General features: G+C 44.7%; 2 protein-coding genes and 1 long non-coding RNA gene across 4 annotated transcripts; 2 read left to right on the forward strand and 1 right to left on the reverse strand.

Moving 5' to 3' along the window:
• Positions 1 to 63: 63 nt before the first annotated feature.
• On the forward strand, positions 64 to 8,440 carry LOC308577234 (small integral membrane protein 44-like). The gene is made up of 3 exons (XM_081177278.1): positions 64 to 198; positions 4,811 to 5,120; positions 7,675 to 8,440. The coding sequence occupies exons 2-3, from the start codon at positions 4,871 to 4,873 to the stop codon at positions 7,833 to 7,835; spliced, it is 411 nt and encodes a 136-aa protein (XP_081033404.1). The 5' UTR covers positions 64 to 198; positions 4,811 to 4,870; the 3' UTR covers positions 7,836 to 8,440.
• Positions 8,441 to 9,316: 876 nt separating this feature from the next.
• FARSA (phenylalanyl-tRNA synthetase subunit alpha) lies at positions 9,317 to 19,624 on the reverse strand. The gene is made up of 13 exons (XM_081177263.1): positions 19,402 to 19,624; positions 15,775 to 15,912; positions 15,580 to 15,678; positions 15,300 to 15,418; positions 14,801 to 14,893; positions 13,905 to 14,033; positions 13,269 to 13,384; positions 12,857 to 12,941; positions 12,409 to 12,508; positions 11,963 to 12,131; positions 11,718 to 11,795; positions 10,292 to 10,406; positions 9,317 to 9,669 (listed from the first exon to the last, which is right to left on the reverse strand). The coding sequence occupies exons 1-13, from the start codon at positions 19,582 to 19,584 to the stop codon at positions 9,564 to 9,566; spliced, it is 1,530 nt and encodes a 509-aa protein (XP_081033389.1). The 5' UTR covers positions 19,585 to 19,624; the 3' UTR covers positions 9,317 to 9,563.
• A 79-nt stretch (positions 19,625 to 19,703) lies between these two features.
• On the forward strand, positions 19,704 to 22,003 carry LOC308577236. 2 transcript variants are annotated; one of them, XR_014003531.1, is made up of 3 exons: positions 19,704 to 19,799; positions 20,920 to 21,067; positions 21,957 to 22,003. It is a non-coding gene; the product is annotated as an uncharacterized lncRNA (long non-coding RNA). The 2 variants fall into 2 exon arrangements; XR_014003532.1 differs by lacking the exon at positions 21,957 to 22,003 and having other exon boundaries at positions 20,920 to 21,171.
• The last annotated feature ends 974 nt before the right edge of the window (positions 22,004 to 22,977 follow it).

Raw genomic sequence — 22,977 nt, forward strand, 5'->3', positions numbered from 1 at the left:
GCTCTCTGGACTTTTCAAAGCAGCGGGCTGGGCAGTGAGCGCAGCTGTTAATCTATTTGTTGTGCTTCTTCAGCGAGTCCTGAAACCAGAGGAGCCCAGAACTGCCGCCTTCTCAGCTGCTGCCTGCCAAACTTGCAAAGAAGCAGATGCGCCATCAAAGCAGGGGACGAGAACATAAAATCCAACATCACCACCCAGGTAAAAGATGGGGAGGGGTATGTGGGAACTGGAAGGAAACTTTTAATAACTGTGCAGGAAAATGGTGTTAGTTTCTGTCATTCCTCACATGATAAGCAGCAGCACCCACCAGAATTCCCTTTGCTGCACCAGTGGAAAGTATTAAAAGTACAGGTTGCTTTTGCCCTAGCTATGGAACATGTTAAAATGTGTCTGGTTGCTTTCTCACTTGCTTGAACAGCAGTGCATTGATACAAGACCCCTGGGTTTTATGCTGGATTTGTAGGGAGGGCAGAGAGTCATATAACAGGAGCTGATGCCAAATCGTCCCTTCTGATGTATAGCTATAAAGTGATGCACCCCAATAGTCATTCATAACTGGCACTAACAATTTAATGATAGTGTTTTTGTGTGTGTGCATTTTCTTTCAAGCCATAACTGCAGAGGCAGGCTAGGGGGAAAACAACCAAACAAAAGAGCAGTTATTTTAAGCCTTGTAAATCTTAATAACTTCTTGGAAGGCTTAGGAACAAGTAACAGGATTCCACAAAGCCTTTGCTCAGTAACCCTCATTGGAATTAGCAAGAAGGCGAGGAGGCAAATTTCCCCACAAATGACTTTATTGCTTTTAAAATTTGAATTCTTTTCTCAATGGTGTCTTTCTACCTTTCTTTCCCCCCTTAGAAATTAAGTGCTGCTCAGTACCAACAACTGTTACACCCGATTGGAGGAGGCAGCATCACTTCCTATTGATTAATCTGGTTGGGTAGCCATGTTAGTCTCTTGTAGGAAAAAAATAAGACTCCTGTGGCAAAATGCATTTAACAAAGAAGGCTTATGATGCATTGTATTTATTAGTTTTAATATGCCACTATAACATCAGGCTGAAAAAACCTGAATGAAATTCTTACTACGCAGTGGTGTCCAAACTTTTTTCAAAGAGGGCCAGATTTGATGAAGTGAAGGGCCGTAAGGGCTGCCCAAAGGGCCAACCAAAGTTGCTTTTTTTAGGATTGAAGTTGTTGACCTTTTTAATGATTTTATCCCAAAGTTGCAAGTTGCTGAGCTTTTTTTTAGGGTTGAAGTTGTTGAGGTTTTTTTAGGCTTTTACCTCAGGAAATAAACTGCCACAGGGGCTGGATTAAACTGACCAGCGGACTTTGGACATGCCTGGATTAGGGGCAAACCACTCTTTTTTCCTGCCTTGCTTTCCCAATATTCAAAATAGAGACAATCTTCCTTTCTAAGGGACAGGGTGCTTTTTTACACAATCCTTCATTTCAGCAAGTTGTTGGACAATGTCATGAAGTTTCTGTCAGGTGAGAACCTTTCTGACTTTTAAAATACAGTACAGCTGTCTAGTTCCCATTTGCCATGCTAGTGCAATGAACTAAGGCTCTGTTATCCTTAATAGCTGCGTAGCTAAAATGCATTTTTGGAGATATTACAAGGCTTTGAAAAGCTGCACATTCCTGGATCCTAGCTGCTAGCAGTGGCCCTAGTTGGGTGAATAGTCCTAAATGTTTCTTTTTAAAAAAACCTTTGGAAGGCAATAGGAAGGTCACTCATTGATACTGATGTGTTAATTTGCTATGCTGTCTTGCATGTCCACATTCCTATTGATGCACACATCTAACAAGATAGATATGGGACCTGCTTCCTTGTGGTGAGCTCCCACACCTCTGCCAAATTTCTGGGAGAGTTCCTGGCCTATGGCTTGGCTACACAGTTATAAAATTTATAAAAGCTTTTTTTAAATAAAAATTACCATGTTTATTAGTTGCCCAACAGCCAAGATTCTGTCATATAATAAAAACAATAAAAATCAATATACAATTCTAAAAAGAAGCATTAAAAAGGTAAATATAGAGAGAAAGCTAAAACTATATCTGTTTTAGAACTACATTCTGAAACATTCCAAGTGTTAAAGGAAAAGATTTAAAAGGCCATCATAGCTCGGACATCGATTTGCTACTGGTTGACCTTTGTTCTGCCCAGTCAAATTTTGCTGCTTTCTTTGAATTGGCAAGAAGTGCTTCTACAGGAGTCTTAACTTGTAAGATTATTGAACTGTATTGCATGGCTGCAATGAAGTCTGAAGGTGTATTTTTTACAGCAATCCTGCTATGCTGACCAGCATGCAGCATCAGCAAACATCAATAACCCAGAACAAGTTATTTCACAGAGATAGAGCAGAGTTCCAGTTTGCTGTTGCACTCATGGCTTTGTCTTAGGACTCCTACTACTGAGACATTATAAATCAAACTGAATTGTCACTATCCGTACTTTTCGCTTTTAATTTCCTTCTGACCTCACTAGTTAACAGCTCTGCACCTCTTTACTATCACCGTGTGTGTGTGTGTGTGTGTGTGTGTGTGTGTGTGTGTGTGTATATATATCTGCAACTGACAACTGCTTAGTCTAGGAATGATTTATGCCATAATGAAATGTAACCCTTCTAGGTGCCACAAGATCCTTTGCTGATTATTCGGGAAGGTTTTGTGGAAAGAACTAGTACCCCATTCTGACTTCATATTGCCACATCTTTACAATTAATTTCGCTCCCTCCAGCTACCAACTTTATAACTGTAGAAGTGGATGCCAGTACCAATCGTTGACAAAGCTAGCTGCTATTGCCCATCACCTAATCATCCTCCCACAGAGGGCATTATTTTGCTAGTTGGTGAATATACATAGTAGGAGGTCAGTAAAGGAGCACACCGGGATAGATTTATTATGAAACGGGAGGTTGAAAACTCTGCAAAATGCAGACAACCTATTTAAGGCCAGAGCTTTTGCCTTCGTACTAAGGGTGTTAACAGAGCAGCAAAAAGTAAAGTATGCAAAACCTCATTAAAATATCTTCTTTGCAGCAATATGAAAATAGTTGCCTATTTAATGGATCTGTTTGCAAATATTATGCTAATTTACATGTATCTGTTTGCAAAGATTATGCTCTGAAGTCCTGCAATGCACTATACATGCTTAGTAGCATTATTTGCACCTTACTTAAATGGGTGTGACTCTGGCAGGAGTGTCATTTAGACAGGCACAAGAGGAACTCTCCTGATTGTATTCAGGATAAAGAAGGAATTATTTTCAACAGGTTTGCCTTCCCTTTTGAGTTTTGAGCATGTGTGGTAAGATGCAGTTGCCCATTTGTTTAATTTTCCTGCCACCCTGCTTGAGGAACACTCCCATCCTGTGATTTAAAGGCTGGGAGAAGCTTGTGGGATTGCCACAAAAGAGACGGAGAAATTTCTGGGAGATAAAATGGCCAATGGACCCCCTTCTTAGAGTAGAACTGGGATCTGCCTGGAGCATCCTTCTTAACAATACTAAGGCTCCATCTGTGCTTGAAGTAGGGAACCAGTGGCCTTTCAGATGTTGTTGGACTCTATCTCCCATCAGTCCCAGAAACCATGGCTAGTGCTGAGGCATGGCAGTTGTAGGCTAGCAACATACTGATGACAGCAGGGTGATGTAACCTGGCAATGGCCAACCTGTCACCACTAGAAGATCAAGTCTTAATTGCTCTCTGCAGGTTATGGGGAAGTTGGTCAGGTAGTTTTTCTTGGTGGTGCACTTGTAGCATCACAACCTGAAATTGCTAAAATAAAATAAAATAATAATCCCCTTATTTGCCAAGTTAAAATAGGGAATTCTAATGCTGAAAGCTGATGTAACCTATTTGTAGGACTCCTAGTAAATTTTCAATTTCTGTTGAATATTTATTTATATGATAATATTTGAGTGCTCGGCATAAAAAAGGACTGGTACCTGCTTTGGAATTTTGAGGGGGAAATGACCTGTCTCTGTTCTAATGGCTAGGGAGGGAAATAGGATTAGTTATTTGGAGCAGAAGACTCAAGGAACTGCCTGGATAACTTGTTTCTTTATGTATAGGTGTTGGTTTTACTGTATTATTTTTTGGTGCTATACACAGCTTTGTGATTTTCAAATGAGAAGTGGTATAGAATATTTAAAATAAAAGATAGAAAAGGATGGGGGAAAGCAGCATTCTAAATAAATGGATGAAGATCGACAGGAATGAAATTACAAGTTCTGTCAAGGTTTGACAGGATCTGGCATACTGGACTTTTATGCAAACCTCTTACCACACCTAGAGCTTAGTCTTCACTGAGGTGGTAAGCCTGTGTCCAGAAAGTACTACTTTACACTGTTTTTGAAAAGATTCCATGTGCACAAACATTGGAGAACCCTCATTGGTTTTTAACTCTCCCCGACCCCAGTGCCATTTTCCCAATCTAAATTGTCACTTCCAGAGCTGTTACTGAGCCCAAAATAGCAAAAACTCTTAAAAGCAGAAGCTGCTAGGAAACACTAGTCTCCTTTTAAGTCCAGTGTTCCTGCAGTAGGATGCTGATTTCGGAGGGGTTACCCTTTGGGAATACCACAAGGGGTGCAGATCAATGGTTTCCTTGCTGCTGCTGCTGCCAACCCATCCTCCATTCCCCCAACAACCCCCCCTGCATGGTAAGACAACCCCCTCTTCTCCAATACCACTGCAAATTTGGCTGTAAGAGCAAGTATAAGTCATTTGCAAATGGTACCAGGACAGGGCTCATGATGGGCCCCTAACTAACCAAAGTATCTTCCCCTTGTGTTTCAGACTCTCCCTGTCCCTGCAGCCACTTATCCACCAGGCAACAAGGCTCCACAATATCAGAACATGGCTCTCCCCTCTCAAACGTGGCCAATGAACATGAGCTCCTCAAATCGCACCGAGACCTTGGCATTACTTACTCAACCCTCTTCCTCCAATGAGAGCCCTCTTTACAGTGAATACCAGCCAGCTGCCTATGACCTTGTTCCATTGCCCAAAGCTGTGCTCTACATGATCATGGCTGTGATGGTGGTGGTGAGTGTGGCCTATGCCATTGTTGGTCACCTGATCAAAGACCTGGCACATGATCTGGCAGGTGAGTGTGGCAGGTGACAGCAGCAGTGATGTACAATAAGCTATGCCCTTTGTAGCATTCAGTGCTTTAAAAAAAAAATCCCACAATCTGCACCAAGAAAAGCTGAATTCTGTGACCTGTATAATTATGCAGACTTCTCAAGCTTTGCCCAATTTACAGTGGTACCTCGGGTTAACTACTTAATTCGTTCTGGAGGTCCGTACTTAACCTGAAACTGTTCTTAACCTGAAGCACCACTTTAGCTAATGGGGCCTCCTGCTGCTGCCACGCCACCAGAGCACAATTTCTGTTCTCATCCTGAAGCAAAGTTCTTAACCCGAGGTACTATTTCTGGGTTAGCAGAGTCTGTAACCTGAAGCGTATGTAACCTGAGGTACCACTGTATTCTGGATTATTAGCCATGAGAATGGACACTGAAAAATACAGGACACAAACCACACAGAGCCTTATTTCTGTGTTGGCATCCATCTGTCTCGAGAGACAATGGAGTGCACCTCCGGGGGTGAAGTCATACCTTTGTGTTAGCAGTGCTCTAGTGACCTCCCTGGGACACAAGCCTGGGTAGTATGTATGGAGGTCCTGGGCTGCCCAGACAACAATACCCTCTTCTCAGCAACACTGATGTGGTCCAATAGAAAGCAGAGCAAGATATCTGGCACCATTTTGGCTGCAGGAATTACCGGAAGAAAGCATACAAGGCGCCATCCAGCTGTCTTAGGGACTCCACTCTGGATTTGTGTAAGGTTTACTCCTTAGCCTTTTCTTCTCCTGAAGATATCCCCACAAGGCAGAAGTAGTTTAGGATCAGATGGGCTACCTTCTCAGGATTATGATCCATATTACTAAGGTTTATTTCTTTAAATCTTATTAATTCACACATTTTGGTTTTTCCAAGCAGACACTGTTGAGATGCTTTCTAGCTACCAGGGCTAGAAACATTTTTGAATGGAAATTGTGAAGAAACTAACTTTGAACTCTGTACCATACTCTGCATTTTGCCTATGCTCCTGTAGTGTGCAATATACACACAGCCCAGCCTTTTATGACTGTTAAAAAACCCAAAAACTCATTACCTATTTCAATGGGATTCATGTGCTTGATTCCAAGATGTGAGAATGTTTTGCACATAGAAATTTCCAACAGTCCTGTGAAATGCTACACAACCTGGTTGTAGTCCTGAGGTCTGAAGGTCAGCGAGTAGAGTTACGATCATTCCGATAATTTTTTTCTGGTGGGACCAGCTTCGTAACACAATTCCCATCTCTATAGGGCTCTTTAGTGACCATCTCCCCTACAGCCCTTCACTTCTACTTGCAGAAAGTAGGAGCGCAGGTGGCGCTGTGGTCGACAGTTCAAATCTCCGCAACGGGGTGAGCTCCCGTTGCTCTGTCCCAGCTCCTGCCAACATAGCGGTTTGAAAGCATGCCAGTACAAGTAGATAAATAAGTACTGCTGTGGTGGGAAGGTAAACAACGTTTCCGTGCGCTCTGGCTTCAGTCACGGTGTTCCGTTGTGCCAGAAGCGGTTTAGTCATGCTGGCCATTTGACCCGGAAAGCTGTCTGTGGACGAATGCTGGTGAGATGAGCACCAAAACCCCATAGTCGCTTTTGACTGGACTGAACTGTCCAGGAGTCCTTTACCTTTACTTGCAGAAAATATTTGGAGATGGAAAGTGCTTCCATCACCAGATATGTGCTACAAAACAGTGTAATATAGCTATATACCACCACAGCATAAATCTGACATACACCTTAAAAGAAAGAAAAAAACCCACTTGGGCATAGTAACACCACTATCGCCAGACATGGCACAGACTTTAAGTACTATTTTGCATTATTTTGTTCTATAATTGAACACTTATTTAAAGCCAACACTACACGGTACCATCTATGTGAGCTGAGTTGGCCTGTCTCCATTCACTTGCCATAACCAACTCCAAACTGCTTGCCCTTATATTTGTATTGTATCAAAGAGCATCCCTTATATTGTGTGGCAGTCCATCGCACTTACTGCTAGAGGCTATGTGCTCCAGTTGATTAATAGAGGGGGGGGGGGGAGAGGAGGAGATGCTCTCCCCACACCCTGCTGCTCCATGGAGAATGCAGAAACCAATCTGATACAGAGTCAGATGAAAACAGGGCAGTAGCTATCCATAGTAGGCTCCTGTTTTGTTAGCAGCTGCATTTCATTTACAATAAATCAGCAGGTAAGGTTGTAATGCAGAACACTAGTCCAGCCATTTTCTTAGTGGTGCTCTAGATTCCTCCCCTGCAATGCTAAGGTGCTTTTCCTACAGGAAAGGAAAACACAGGATGGCAGCTTTGGAGACATTTGCCTTTAGGGAATAGGATATATAGCTTAGTGGGAGAGGATGATTCTATAGGCACAAAGACTCAGGCTTACTCCCTGGCACCTCCTTTTAAAAATGGATCTTGGATAGCAAATCAGGGAAATACAACTTGGCTGACAAGACAGGGCTGAAACACCTTCCCCTCCTTGATAAAGCGACTGTAGATGGCAGTTTCATGTGCCCCCTTTAATTTCTCCCTCTAGATTGCTTGCTGGGGCCAGCGCCTGAGGAGCCTGACGAGGAGGAGCCAGAGCCCCCACCTCTTACAGGTTTCCAGCCCTCCCTCTTGGCCAAGGCCCGCACTTGCAGCTGCTCAACACACCACCACCAAGAGGAGGCTCATATAACATTAGAGGTGACATAGTGACTGTGGAAGAGCAGGCAGCACAGCCTTGCGGAAAAGGAGAGCGGAGTTCTTGGCTTCCTGAATTGAATGGGAGAAAACGGGCATGGCAGACCAGCAAAAAGAGCCCAAGGAAGGAGGCAGACGACCACGTAAAGAAGCACCGGCCTGTTCTGAAGCAGTCGTCCCGCCTTCTCAAGGCAACAGCTGTCTTGCTCCTCAACTTCTGGGACTCTGCTTCTCTGGCGTCATGAACTCAACTTCCATGATTATCATTATTTCTTAGTTTTATAGCCAGTGGCCTCTCCTCCTTTTTCTTCCTAAGAAAACTGAACTGGAGAATCATTGGAAACTCACCTAACCAGCTTCATGAACCAGACTATTACTCTGGGCCTAAGAGGCTTTTGTCTAGACTGCGAGAGGAAGGGTTGGGCTCTAAAATGGTACCTGCAGGCAGAACCTAGGAAACAAGGATCTGGAACCACTTGGTTGTTGAACACTGCTTCAGCTTTGTGATATTTTACTCCATGAGGTGGAACATCCAGAGTCTGGGGAGGGCAAGGGCTACTCACACAGCTCTGGCATTTCAAAAGGGCTTTTTTTGTACAATAAAGTAATTAAACCTGTATGCCTTGTGGGCTCTTGTCTCCAACTGCTGAATGCTGCCATTATGACAAGAAGTTAATATGACAAGAGGTAGTGATTATGCTTCCTCATTTGGCACTTGGCCTGGTCATGGTCTCAGCTCCTTTTTGAGAGCTTGAATATGAACAAAGTTTTAGCAGAACTGCCCAAGCTGTAGAACATGGACTTTCCCTCTTTGCAGATCTTCCCCTTAGTAGCTGTAGCCCAGATTTTGCTTTACAGTTCCCTCCCCCCTCAAACTGTGTGTGCTTTATCTGACACATGCTTGTAGAGACAGCTGGAAATCAGGATATCGAAATGTGTATATACCAAGTCGTTTCCAAACATTTGCCTCCTACCAGAGTTCCCAAAATACAGCTTTTGGTAGGAAAAGGGTCAACGTAAAACCAACCCATTGTCCTCTGGTGTTCTAATGCTCAACATTTTAAGATCAACAGTAGCCCTGCTTGTGGGTTCTTTTGAAGAGGGCATGAGACACAGGATTGGGGATGAAGAGGGGACAATAAAATGATTATAATGGAAGAGAAGAGGAAAGGTTGACATGGAGGCAAATAGAGAAAAGAATTCAAGGCGCAGGATTTTTAAAAAATGCTTAATTTTTGTGTGGTGGGGAGAAGTGGCAATCGTATCCCGCCTACAAGCCAGTTCCCACCATGCAGGAGAAAGACCCCTCCTCCCCAAAAATACCCCAATATTTTGGTATAAGCAGGGTGGTGAAAGGTACAGAAGTTCCCCTTCCAACTTGTTACTTTCCCACAGGCCATGATGGTAAAGCTGACAAACTATGCTCTACATATCAGTAGAATTGCAGCGATTCCTGACTATTTACTCTAATCACAGACTTGTGGTCGAGGCACTTTTACTGAATGTAACATGGGCTACAAGTTTATTCCCCACACAAATTGGGAGAACCCATTCACCCATGATCTCTCCAAAAGGTGTAGGGGCTAAAGCGTCCATACAAAACAGCGGAATGGCTTGACAGGCACTTTCCCCCAAAGGAACCAAAAGCGTGGAGAATAGAAGCCTGAAAGGCCCAGTTTTCCAACAAGCAGCAGTGCTAATAAATAGGGATGTCTCTGAAGAGAGGAAAGTTTCTGTGGACTAAGCATCCAAGCGGCAGAGTGGGCTGTCATATACCATCTGCAGATTGACTTTGTGACCAACCAGTTCCCGGATATTATTGATGCCATACCTGATCATGGTGGGCCTGAAAGAGAAGAGGGAGGAATCTCCATTCATACCACTTTCACGTCCCTAGCATTTTTCAAAAGGCAACAACACGAAACCGACATTAAAATAAAATTTGAAAAATTGTATTAATGTACTAGACCATAGCAAAAAGTCACAGCGAAGTACAACTAGAGCAGGATAGGTTTGTCCACACTATCCCAACAAATGGATCTTTCCCCCATACCCTTTGGCATTCTAAATATGGGATACACCTTTGACTCAACTTCTGTGGCCCAACACACAGGCTACAGCACTGCTGATGCTCACAAGCTTGATCTGGGAAAACAACCTGTCTGAGGGAAAGAGGTGAGTGAGGTTTAATCCTGCAGAGGTGAGGAAGGCACATGGCTTTGGGTCATGCAGCCACACGACAGAGATTTATAGTCTTGGGAGACAGAAGGTGCCAATTTGTAGACTGAAGCTTTATTGAGATTAGTTCCAGCCTCTGCTGACTTAAGACTCTTAAAAGGGTGCAACATGCATTAGTCCTTGGTCTCTGACAGAGAGACAGGCAGCCCCCAGGCTTGGGGCCCTTCCGGACAGGACACTATAGCAAAAGGTTGCTTAACCTGGGCACACATTCCAGCCAAAACACTTACCGTTCCAAAGAAAGGCCCCAGGCGATGACGGTCACCCCATCAGGCAGACCCATGGGCAGCAGCATCTCTGGGCGGAAGACTCCTGAATTGCCCACCTCCACCCACTTCTTTAATCCTGGAAGAAAAGTTGTATTGTTAGGCTAGTGAAGTGGGTCAGGGTGGAACAGCAAAGCCACATGCCTAGGCAGAGCCCAAGCTCTGGGGTTGCTGGAGTCCAATCTGAACAACACCCTGGGACAGAAGACAAGTCAGAGATATGGACACCTCCCACCCATAAAGAAAAGCGCCAACACAAAGCAGGTATTTTTATGTCAGGTTGCTCATGTACAACACTTTCCCAGGTCAAATCAAGGAAATCATTTCAGCTGACCTACTGGAGCCCACTGCAACTTGTGAGGCTGTGACAGCAGCTGTAAGGGGCAAAGGGTGAACGCTGACTCTGTGCTGTTGTAGCCTTGTGAGCTAATTCAGGATGATGTTGATGTCTGAAGTCCTAAATGGTTTGGGCCCTAATATAAAAGACCACCATACTAGCAAAAATGAGGACATAGAGGCATTCTTTATGGTTGTGCCTCCGTTCTGTGGCTCCTGCTGCTTCGAAGCTTAAGAACCTTTAAAAACAATGAAACATTTTTAGCGGATGCTTTGCACACCCAATCTCTCTTCCAGTGGTTCTCTTCACCTGCCTCACCTGCCCTTCCCCACTCCCAGAATAGGGTTAAGGAGCATTTGCTTCTCTGCTGCCTTTATCAATTCGCTGACTTCATTATTCTCATGTTTTATAGAGAAAAGGGGCATTATGAGGATTAAACCCGAAAGGCAAGAAGATATTGGTTTCAAGTAAAATCAAATTCATCAGCCTTGCATTTCAAATGAAGGGCTGGGGAGGTTGCCATGGTGTTCGGGGCACGTCCTTTAAATATCAGGACACATGGAACCTCCAGAAATAGAAAGGCCTATGAATAGGTGGCATACTCTCAGACTACTGTTGACACAGTGGAAAAGTGTCCTAATTTATAGCGCATTATCAGGGTGAAGAATTTTTGCAACTGCATGAGTCATAAGGGGATTATGAAAGGCTAATTCAGGGGCAGTTGGAATTCCTTCTTAAGGCACTGAGTGTGCAGCTGCCTTCTTGGCAAAGGTGGAAAACTGAAATTTCTCACAGGTAAGAATGCAAGTAGAGTTCAGAGTGCTTGGACTGCTTGCCCTGTTCCCTCAAAAGCCACCCACGATTTACAGCCTTTCCTTGGTGTACCTGACCTCTGCTGCCAGTAACACCGGCTGCTACTCAGCTCAGCTACTAGGCAACTTGCTTTGATTCCCAAGGGCAGGAGCAAAGAGATACTGCCAGGGACATGGAGGACTCCTGTGGCACAGCGTCACAGTTCCACAGAATGGTACACGGCTATCTTCCTGCACTCACCCTGGTGGTAGCTGAACACCTCCATGCTGGGCTCCGTGTAAGGATTGTAAGCGGGTTTGAAGCGCAGCTGGGTGATTCCTGCCACACAGAGAGAGAGAGAGAGGGGGGGGGAGAGAGATATGAATGGCGCTGGGAGGCTGGTCCCTGAAAACTGAGAAGGCAACCACCAAGGAGCCTGTTTCCTGCCGGACTGCTTCCCAACTGGAGTCCACTCTGTATCCTCCCTCTTATTCAACAGTTCTTACCCATTTTGGTGAAAAACTCTTTCAAGACACCCATCAGGTCGCCCAGTGTCAAGCCGTAATCGGCTACCACCCCTTCAATCTGGTGAAACTCAGCCAGGTGGGTGGCATCGAGTGTCTCGTTCCTGAAGACACGGTCGATGGAAAAGTATTTGGCAGGGGTGAATTTCTCCTGCAGGAGAAGAAGCAGTTGTCACAGTCCCACACTTTGGATTGGTTCAAGTACTTCAGTCTCAGCAGGCAAACCATCCCAGCCTCAGAGCATTTTCTCCTACCAGCTTTAGATTACTATTATTAATTGAATTTGTACTCCCCGCTCCAACCTGACAGTTCCTAGGTAAATGAAGCCTGGCATTACTTTATACGGAAACTCTTCAATGACCTGTTGTTTTGTCAGCCTTCATAGCTAGGATACATCCAGGCAGGAAAGAGTTTTTACTGGATATTACCTGCTGCGCCAGCTGATAGAGCATGCGAGCACTGGCGGATGTGGTGTGCGTCCGAAGGAGGTTCTTCCGAGCCTCCTCCAGCTTCCACTCATATCTGTACCTGGGAGGGAAAGATTGAGATGTGGGGTGTGACTCCAGCAGTTAATATCTGAAATACAAGAGCTGAAACAGGCCCAGTGATGGGTGCTATTGCTTGGAAAATGAAGAGAAATAAACAGTTTGCCTACTAGACTCAGGTTTCTTTTTTGAAGGGTCTCCCATTTCTCAACAACATGATACAGATTTGGGATTTCCCTTCCTTACTGATCAAAATCCCAACTGCTGTTTACAAATGAACATGGGCCCCATGGCTATTTCCAAGATGCTTTTCAAAACCATCCCCCGCTTTTTGCACTTCCAGGCCCAGCATTAGAACAACTGCAAAAAAAAAACTGCTGCTGAGTCTTACCCCTGAGAGCCATAACCTCCTTGTGAATGAACCCTCTTTACCCTCTTCAGGTAATCCATGGGAAAGTCGATGGCTTCAGCAGGATCTAGAAGGAAGAAGGCACATGCAAGTGACTGGGCATGTGGGGCTCCAGATGGTCCAGTAGAGAAAGAAAGAGGCTGGAGTCAGCCCCTTACTACTCCCCAGATAAAGAGAGGTGAGGACTGCCCACTATCCATAGGAAGATAGGGAGCCATTCCACTAAAGCCCGTAAGATATGAAACACCCAACACAAAGAAAAGAACATATGCTAGATACTTGAGGCTCAACTGGCTCCCAAAAGGACACTGTCCCAAGATCCTGATCCACAGCCTCTTTGCGAGTTATGAAACCGGATACAAAAGTCATGTGTGGCCCAAGCAGTGTGACTGACCCTTTAGGAAGAAGGTGTCATGCTGGTCCCGAGCTGGATGCTGCTGTGGCTGGAAGAGGGCATCAAAGTTCCAGAAGGAGCTCTCAATGAAGTTATTGGTGGGCATTTCCGTAAAACTGAGAAGGGAAACACACAGCCATTAAGCAAAGTTTTTTTCAAGGGTTGATCCACTGAAATTAATTAATTAAAATGATTAATTTAGACCCATTAATTGCAATAGGTCTATCCCCACCCCCACCCGTTAATATGGCAGATCACAGAAGACTGGCTAATGACGATGAACACAGGGCAGGGACATCAAGATGTACTCAAGCCTAGAAGAGTAGTGGGGGGAGGACAGTCTTTGTCACATGGAGTTGTCTGTATGGGCAGGTAAATGACAAATGCTAGCCCAGTCTCCTCAGCAGACTGTGCCATGACTTCAAGCTTGGGCTACAATGCACTGCCTCCCCCGAGGAAAAGAAGCAAGGATGGGCAGAATCCCCAAGACATGCGGGTACTGAATCTACAGCCAGCTGTGCAGGCCTCATGGGCACGTACCACGCACGTGGCATGGTAGAACACACCTCACCACCCGTAATCACCGTTTTGTCACACCCACATACCCCAATATTTTGCAGACATTGAAGTACACACCCCATTTCAAGGAAGATCTGCCGGAACTGGCTGCGGACCTTGAGGAGTGGGTGGAGATGTCCACTTTCAGGCATAATGCCCAGTGCCTCAAAGTTATACGCCTTGAACTTCAAATCTTTCCAGGAGCCACTGAAAGTTTAGGAACAAGTGTAGGGAAAACAGGGGGGAAAGTTAACTTTGCAACGGGCTGCGGGTCTTTTCAGATCACCTTCCATGCAGAACTAGGAATGCAGAGAAAGCAGTTACCAACAAGGAATGGGAAGCAGAGTGGTCAAGAGTTCTGCCGAGATTTGTTACAAAATGGTTAATGTCTACAACAGCAATCCCACAACAGCTGAGTGGGTATTTGGCAAATCTTGATTCTATGGTTTGAAGCCAGCATTTTCACAGCCAAGGTTCACACCCAGAACCCAAAAGCAAACTGAAATGGCAACTGAAGAGACACAGACAGACCCAAATCGGACAAAGAGCTCAGATCCCCTGTTAGTAAAGGTACCCCTGCCTGTACGGGCCAGTCGTGACCGACTCTAGGGTTGCGCGCTCATCTCGCTCAAGAGGCTGGGAGCCGGCGCCGTTCGAAGACACTTCCGGGTCACGTGGCCAGTGTGACGAAGCTGCAACTGGCGAGCCAGCACCAGTGCCACACACGGAAACGCCGTTTACCTTCCCGCTATAAAGCGGTACCTATTTATCTACTTGCACTTAGGGGTGCTTTCGAACTGCTAGGTGGGCAGGAGCTGGGACCGAACGATGGGAGCTCACCCCACCGCGGGGATTCGAACCGCCGACCTTACGATCAGCAAGTCCTAGGCACTGAGGTTTTACCCACAGCGCCACCCGCGTCCCTCGATCCCCTGTTAGTCCGACTTTAAACAAGGACTAGAACAGTTCCTTACCTGGCAATCATCTCTGGAGTGAGGTCCGTTTCCTGCTTGGTAACTGTGGTACTGAAAGCATTTCCTTTACTGATCCAGTATGTCTTAATGGTCCTGAAAGCAAATATAAACATGTTTTGAAATACAAGCACAGTAAACAAGAGGTCCTGTGTTCTAGTGCATAGAATGCTAGAGAGGTGGGTTCAAATCCCAACACAGATATAGGTCCAATCAGACACAGACACAAGCAAACAGACACACACACACACACACACACACACACACACACACACACAGCCTTAGCTCCCTCCTGGCAATGCAAGCAACAATAAATGAGGTAACTGCAAAGCATTTTCCAAACAGGAATTTTTTTTCCAATGTTCAAGCACACACCCTGAGAATGCACAATGAACTAATCTGCTCATTGAGACTGTAGAACATTTCTACTGCAAAAGGGTGGAATTAGTTCTGAAAACATAGATCATCCCATGCAGAGTGGGATGACAGAGGCTCAACTCACACTTCTGCCAGGAGTTTCCGCTTCTTCAGTTCATTCTTGTCCTTCTCTTCTAGTTTGTCACCCTCACCCTGCTCCACCTGCAGCAGCTTCTCTCTGACAGAGTCCTGCACAGTCTCCACCTAGAAGGAAAAAAAAGGAAACTTCAGAGCCCTGATGCCGTCTTCCCCATCCCAACATCCTTGGATTGAAACCAACACTCATCTGCACTGTCCAACCCCTTTTCTGATACAAACCCTGCGGAGACCCAAACCCAAACTGATAAGGAGTAAGGATTACCCACCGCCCGGAAGACCCGGGGTCCACCTTCTGCGGTCTTGTCTAGCTGGATCCACTTATTGGACATTGCTTTGCTGAATCCCACCTTTCCACTTGGCAGCTTCTACAGTGAAAAGAACCAAAAATTGACACTGTCAGGTATCCAAAAGCCACATAATCAAATAAGCCCACAGGGAAGATAACCTCAGAAAACTTTTACCATCAGCTCACTCTGGACCAGGCCTTCAGAGGGGATGCTGTTAAACACTCGAACTTCATGGCTCCCTTCCTGGACAATTTCTTTGCCCTCAGGTGTCAGCTCCCACTTCTTGGATGTGCACTGCTCAGCCTCAATCACCTAGAGAGGACATTTGAGGACATCAGCAAGGGTAGAAAGGGTCTGAAAGGAGGTGGGGGCTGGAGCTTGAAGCAGAAAAAAGGGAGTGTTATAAGGAGGTATTTGAAAGACAAGTGAATACCTGTGGTCCTATCTGAAAAGACCCCAACTATCTTACAGCTCATTGGTTTTTACCGTCCATCTGGAATATTTGTTTGTGTAGAACCCCGCCCTGATCCAGTCCTAGTTTTTGCTGAAGGGGCTAACATATGCCTGTGCTAAATCACTTCAGATTGTAGCTAGGGGTTCACATGGCAACTGATTTTCCATGCAATCAATCAATAATCCTTGCACATGAAAAACAAGCATATCAGCCAGAAAAATTCTAGCAATATCTTCTTTGTCATATGTTATCATACTTCCATCATGTAGCCTGACTCCCTCCTTTGGCAATCTTTACAATACTTTAGTTTATGGTTGCCATCAATTTTGATTTTAATTAATTCTTATGATGTTTTTATAATGTTGCACTATTTTAGTGTTGTTAGCCGCCCTGAGCCCGGCTTCGGCTGGGGAGGGCGGGATATAAATAAAATTTATTATTATTATTATTTATTATTATTATTATAATACACTTGTAGCCTGAAATGGAACAGCACAGACACAGTCTTATTGCCTCAGTGAAAGAAGGCAACAGCTGAGAGCTGGAGATTTTAGGGTGCTTTCAATGCCCCCCACCATATCAATGCTGAGATAAACCACTGAGATTTCTCCCTAGCAAGCCTCCAAAAAAAGTCTTTACTAGGATTTCATTTTCTTAGGAAACTGCTCTTCAGTCAGAACAAGACTGAACTTGCTTTTGGAATGCTCTCCCCAGAAGACACACATGGCACCATCACTATCTATCTTTAGGCACCAGTCAAAAACCTTTTTCTTTGGTGTTTAATTTTCTGTGGCCTTCTTCAGTAGGTGGGATGTGTATGTACTGCCTCGTTATAAATATGAATGTATTTTTAGCTTTCACTCAGTTTTAGTCCTATGTTGATTTAAATTTATGTGTTATTGTTTGTAAGTCACCTGGAGATCCTTTTAATTTATAAAGTGACAATATAAAGTACAATAAACATAAATAATAACAACCATCATTTCACGACACAGTAATTCAGTTTTACTAGCAAACCGGAGGTCAAACTAGCCCCTTTCCAGCCCCAGGAGGAGCACAGAGAGTTTTTGCACAACACACCTACACACTGCAGTTGACAAACTGATGTGTCGTGACACACAGTTTGGAAAGCTCTGCTGTAGGACATGACTATCTTAGAGGACAAGTGGAAACTTTGTGAAGGAGCACTTTGGAAAGACATTTAACAAAAAGAGAGCATTTTAATCCTCACAATCCTGTCAAGTTGGTTAGGCTAACATCTATTTGTCCAGGGTTGCTCTCTAGGCTTGGAATGGCCAACCGGTGGCTGTCCAAATGTTACTGGACAGCAAATTTTACCATCCATGACCATTGGGTATGTTGGCTAGAGCTCATGAGAGCTGCGAGTCTGGCAACATATGAGAGCCACAGATTAGCCACCCCTGCTCTAGTCTTTATAGCTATGGATGGATTTTAATTTGGTTTTCCCAAGTACAAATCTTACACTTTATCAACTACTCCATACTGTTTCATAGTGGGGTAGGAGAGCTGGGGGGATGGGGGTGGAATCACATCTGCAAACCAATGCACCCCTTTGGTTTCAGACAGTACATAAGTAGACGAATCTAAAAGGCCCACAGGACACAAATTTTCACAGCCCTCCATCAGCTATAGTGGCTCACTTACCAGAAGAAATGTATTTAGCATTAACTCTGGAAGTGTATACAGTACTCAATTCTAACCAAACTAAGCCGCCTAGAGAAAATTGGCTTCCAGGTGGAAAAATCAAAACTAGAAACTGAATTGTTAGAACCCAGTACTAAGAATTTATCTAGAATGTATAACTTGTTGCTGAAATGGAATACACAGGACGAAACAGTCAAATCGGCTATGATTAAGTGGGCACAGGATGTTGGTCACAACATTATGTCAGCTGACTGGGAATGGTTATGGAACACCGGTATCAAATTTACGGCATGTAATGCCTTAAAGGAAAACATTATGAAAATGGTTTACAGGTGGTACATGACCCCAGTCAAGCTGGCAAAAATTTATCATTTGCCCGATAACAAATGCTGGAAATGTAATGAGACTGAAGGTACTTTCTACCACCTTTGGTGTACATGCCCGAAAATTAAGGCTTTCTGGGAAATGATCTATAATGAAATGAAAAAGGTACTTAAATGTACTTTTCCTAAAAAACCAGAGGCCTTTCTCCTGGGCATTGTCGGCCAATTGGTGTCAAAGAGGGATAGAACTTTTTTTATGTATGCTACAACAGCAGCAAGAATACTTATCGCGAAGTATTGGAAGACACAAGATCTACCCACTCTGGAAGAATGGCAGATGAAAGTGATGGACTATATGACATTGGCCGAGATGACAGGCAGAATCCACGACCAACGAATAGAGACGGTGGAAGAAGAATGGAGAAAATTTAAAAGTTATCTTAAGGACTATTATAAACTTAATGAATGTTAAAGTGTTGTGGTTCTCAGAAACAAAGGGATACAGTGATACAAGGTCAGAATATGGAGAGGACTAAGATGACAGAGGTTGGAAAGTAACAATTGGGAGTTGCTATAAAATTATGGACATTGGGATGCAGAAAGGGGGGGTATGGGGAAGTCCGAGAAAAGAGGTTTATGAAAATAGGTGATGAAATTATACATGTATGTCTGTCCTTTTAAGTGTTTGTTTGTTTTCTAAAATTTTGTAAAACCAATAAAAATTTTATAAAAAAAAAAACAAACTAAGCCGCCTAGAGCAACATCAGGCTGTTGGGGTTTTTTTTTTTAAAGTAAGGCTCTCCTCTCTGTTTTGGCCCAGCCTGTGAAGCAGCAGAAACTGCAGAACACAAGTGGCTTGCTTTTAAGACCAGCCTTTCCCAACCTTGGGTGCCCGTCCTGACGTTGGACTAGCTGCTTGTCCTGCTACCTGGGGATGCATGGAGTTGTAGTTCAATGACATACGGGGGGGGAGACCCAAGGTGGAGAAAGGCTGCTGAGTCAAACCGAACCTGAAATTTGGGGATACAACACTGCAACTCTCGCTTTCACACCTGAGGGAAATGTTAAAACAAAGCAAAGTCCACCCCCCCATTCAAAAAAGGAATTAAAGAGTGTGCCCATCTACCATTTTAATAACTCTGTGGGGATCCTACGCTCCGCCCCCTGTCATTTTCTTAAAGGAGCCATAGAGCGCCGCTCTGCTAGCAAGAGAACACAGGCCAGCACGCATGCGCAGTTCTCCTGTCCCCCGCCTCAGGTACGCAGAAGCGTCCCTCTTCCTTCCGGGGGCAGGTAAGGATGACGCCACTCCCGCGACGGCTCACAGGGGCGTGGCCAGAGACCGCCACGCCCACTTACCTCCCCCAACGACTGCAGGCTCTTCACGGCCCCGACCAGCACCTGGTGGTCCAAGCCCAGCGCCGCAGCCGCCTCCAAGCTGCAGAGCCTCGCTTCGCCTTGGGCTCCTGCTAGCTCTAGTCTCTGCAGCAGGAGCTCGGCCGCTGACCCAGGACCCGCCGCCGACTCCACGGTGGGAGCCATGTTCCCGGCAACGACTGACAAAGAGTTCCTGCGTTGGCCGGAAGCGGAAGTGACGATCTGAGCATAGAGTTTTTGAAGTTTATGTACTAGAGAGCCTCCATTTGTGAGATCACTGTACGGGGGGGGGGGGGAGCGGGCGGAGGGAGAATAAGCCGGTCGATAAAATTAAATTGTCCGAAGTCGGAAGACAGCATATTTCAGCTCCTCATCCGCAGGTAGAAGAACAAGTGTAATTACACAGGAGTTTAATTTTTTTTTTTGGGGGGGGAGATAATAGTTTTCAGTGCTTTGAAATTCAACTGCCCCCCCACCGCCATCTCACAATTTTGTTTCATAAAACTTTATCCGCCGCTTGATTGCAAAAAACAAACAAAATAAAAAGCGGTTTACAAAAGGATAAAACAATAAAATCGGGGGGGGGATTCACAACGTTGCTTTAAAACATAAAAAAGTTAAGATACTAAAACGGGTTAAGATTTCCTCAGCTTTCCTAGCATCCCAGTGGGCTTGCCTAAACAGGAATGATTTTTGGCAGGCGCCGAAAATAGCAGCACGGTGAAAGCGCCTACTTGATCTCAACAGGCAGGGAGTTCCGAAGTGCAGTCTTTCTCCCCACTCCGAAATGCTTTCGTCTTTTAAAGGCAGGGTTCCTAAATAACTTGCAGCAGGGAAAGTTGGAACAGCTGAAAGGTCACAGTGGTAAGGAGGGCCTCACTGGTTGGATTTCTTTCGTGAGCCATGTTTCAAAGACAAGGAAGTGTTGGTTAAAGTTTCCCTTTACAGGCATATTTTATTCCCTCACACCCCACAACGTATGAAGCTGTGTCCCTCCAGATGTTGCTGCGCTGCAACCCATAGTATTTAACCATTGTCCATAGTGGCCAGGGCTGATTTGACTTGGAGTCCAACCACGGCACGTGGCTGTTCTGTTCGCAGGTTTAGAAGAGCGACACAAGCTTGGTGTAGCTTGGTCAAACGGAGAAGACGACAAACCGGTTTCTATCTACAGTTCCCAGGTTCTTTGGGGAAAACCCTAAATTTATGTTTTTAATGTATGCTGTGGCATACATTTATCCTTTCCTGCTTTGAAGGCTGTGCAGAAATTCTATAGACACTTTCCTCCCAGATGGGGCAAAGATAGCTGCATCTGCCAAACTTCTGAAAGGAAAAGGCACCATTTTGGCTGAAATGGAACACTATCTGCAATACCAAAGCAGAGAAACACTCTTATTGGCATTTGCAGCCTGTTAGAAAACAGCTTTTCGTCTCTCAGGACATACAAATGCCAATAACAAAAAAAGATTTTTCTAAAGCTTTTTCTTCCTCCCTGCCCAGCTGTTTAACGTCTCTACAATTGCAACAAAATATGTCTCTCTACAACCACAGCAGGCACTGCAAGCATTCAGCAGGCCAAAGGTGCACTCCTCCATTGCCTCCCAAGACAGACGACAACAATATAACAGCCACTAGCCAACTGCCAACGGTGGGGAAAATAACTCTTATGGTTAGCCAGTATGTCAGTGCAAGCAAAAAACAGAGGCCTTAACCCTCCTCTGCTGTATTTAAAGTTTCATGTTCAGTAATCCAGCCACAACCATGAGTGAGTGATTTGTCCAGATCTTTTGTTTTTATCCCCCTTGAAGAAATAGCTCAGTGGGTACCATTTTTCTGTATGGCAAAATAGGTGAGCAGTAGGTTTCAACATGTTTGGTTATAGCGCCACCTACTGATAGCAGCTCATTATTTCTGTATGTGCATATACTTAAAATTCAAGTGCTAGTTTCTTAGCCTAGCTTAAAATAAGGTGAGCTTTTATTGATTTGCGGTGGGTATAAAGGACGGTGTGGCCATACAAGACCAGCCATATTACAAACCTATACTGTGAAGAAATAAATACTTTGTAGTATAGGTAAAGGTAAAAGGACCACTGACAATTACCGGTAGGTCCAGTCCTGGACGATTCTAGGGTTGTGGCGCTCATCTCGCTTTATTGGCCGAGGGAGCTGGTATACAGCTTCCGGGTCATGTGGCTCTGTGGTTTAACCCACAGCGCCACCACTTAATTTGCGTGAGGGTTTATGTTCTAGGGATATTGTGTAAAGCAAAAAATGTGTATATAATAAATCATTTTTCTTCATGGCTCAAAGCGACTTACAATATTTTAAGCAAAAAAACAAAGAAAGTAAAACCAGCAATTATTTTTTTAATCTACATTATGCAAAAAGGCCATAGATATGTAAACGCCAAAGGCCCAATTAAAAAGGAACCGTTTTGCCTGGCACCTAAAGATATGTAATGATGGTGCCAGATGTGCCGTTCCAAAAGTGGACAGCCACCACTGAAAAAGCCCATTCTCTTGTTGCACCCTCTAGACCTTCAGTGGAAGAGAGCACGTGAAGAAAGGCCTCAGATTATGATCTATATGGTTCATATGATCCAGATTATGGTATATGGTTCCATATGGTTCTTTATAATGAACGTGCTTTCAAAGCTGTGTCTGATGAGATTTGTGGCTTAGTGAGTATTCAGACAGAGTAAGTCCCCTATTTCCTAGAGACTAGGAAGTAATGTCAAGCTACATACCTGTTCCTTCAGAGGGAGTGTAAGACTTATCAAGACTACCTTCTATTGGAGCAGGGATGGGGAAGCTGTGTCCCTCCAAATATTGTTAGACTTTCAACTCGCATCAGCCCTGGTCATCTTGGCCAATGGTTAGGGATTTGAAGGGCCACAGGTTCCCCATTCCTGCCTTTTTGAGAGCTTGTGCTAGCTATGATGTAGCCTTGTTCTTGTGCTAACTATGATGTAGCCCTGTATGACTTCTCTTTAGGCTACTTTTTAAAAAAATAAACAACAAATAGAATCATTAGACACCCAGGACAGGAATTATGCAGAAGAGAGAACATCAGCAAGGACAGCAGGCTAGGTAAAGATGAGAATCTGCACTTGCTGAAATGCCCTCCTGTATACATTTGGGTATACAGGGACGCGGGTGGTGCTGTGGGTTAAACCACAGAGCCTAGGGCTTGCCGATCAGAAGGTCGGCGGTTCAAATCCCCGCAACGGGGTGAGGTTGATAAATAGTTACTGCTCTGGCGGGAAGGTAAACGGCGTTTCTGTGCGCTGCTCTGGCTTCGTCAGAAGTGGCTTAGTCATGCTGACCACATGACCTGGAAGCTGTACACTGGCTCCCTCGGACAGTAAAGCGAGATGAGCGCCGCAACCCCCGAGTCATCTGCAACTGGACCCAACAGTCAGGGATCCCTTTACCTTTTATACATTTGGTAAAAGTACTGGAGACATAGTCTCTGTATAGGGTCACCTGGGATGCCAACTACGATGATTTTTTTCAGGGTTATTCAAAGTGGTGTGAACCTCTTCCAAAGTTGTAAA

Source organism: Podarcis bocagei, assembly GCF_964188305.1.
Source record: "Podarcis bocagei genome assembly, chromosome: 17".
Taxonomy (NCBI): Eukaryota; Metazoa; Chordata; class Lepidosauria; order Squamata; family Lacertidae; genus Podarcis; species Podarcis bocagei.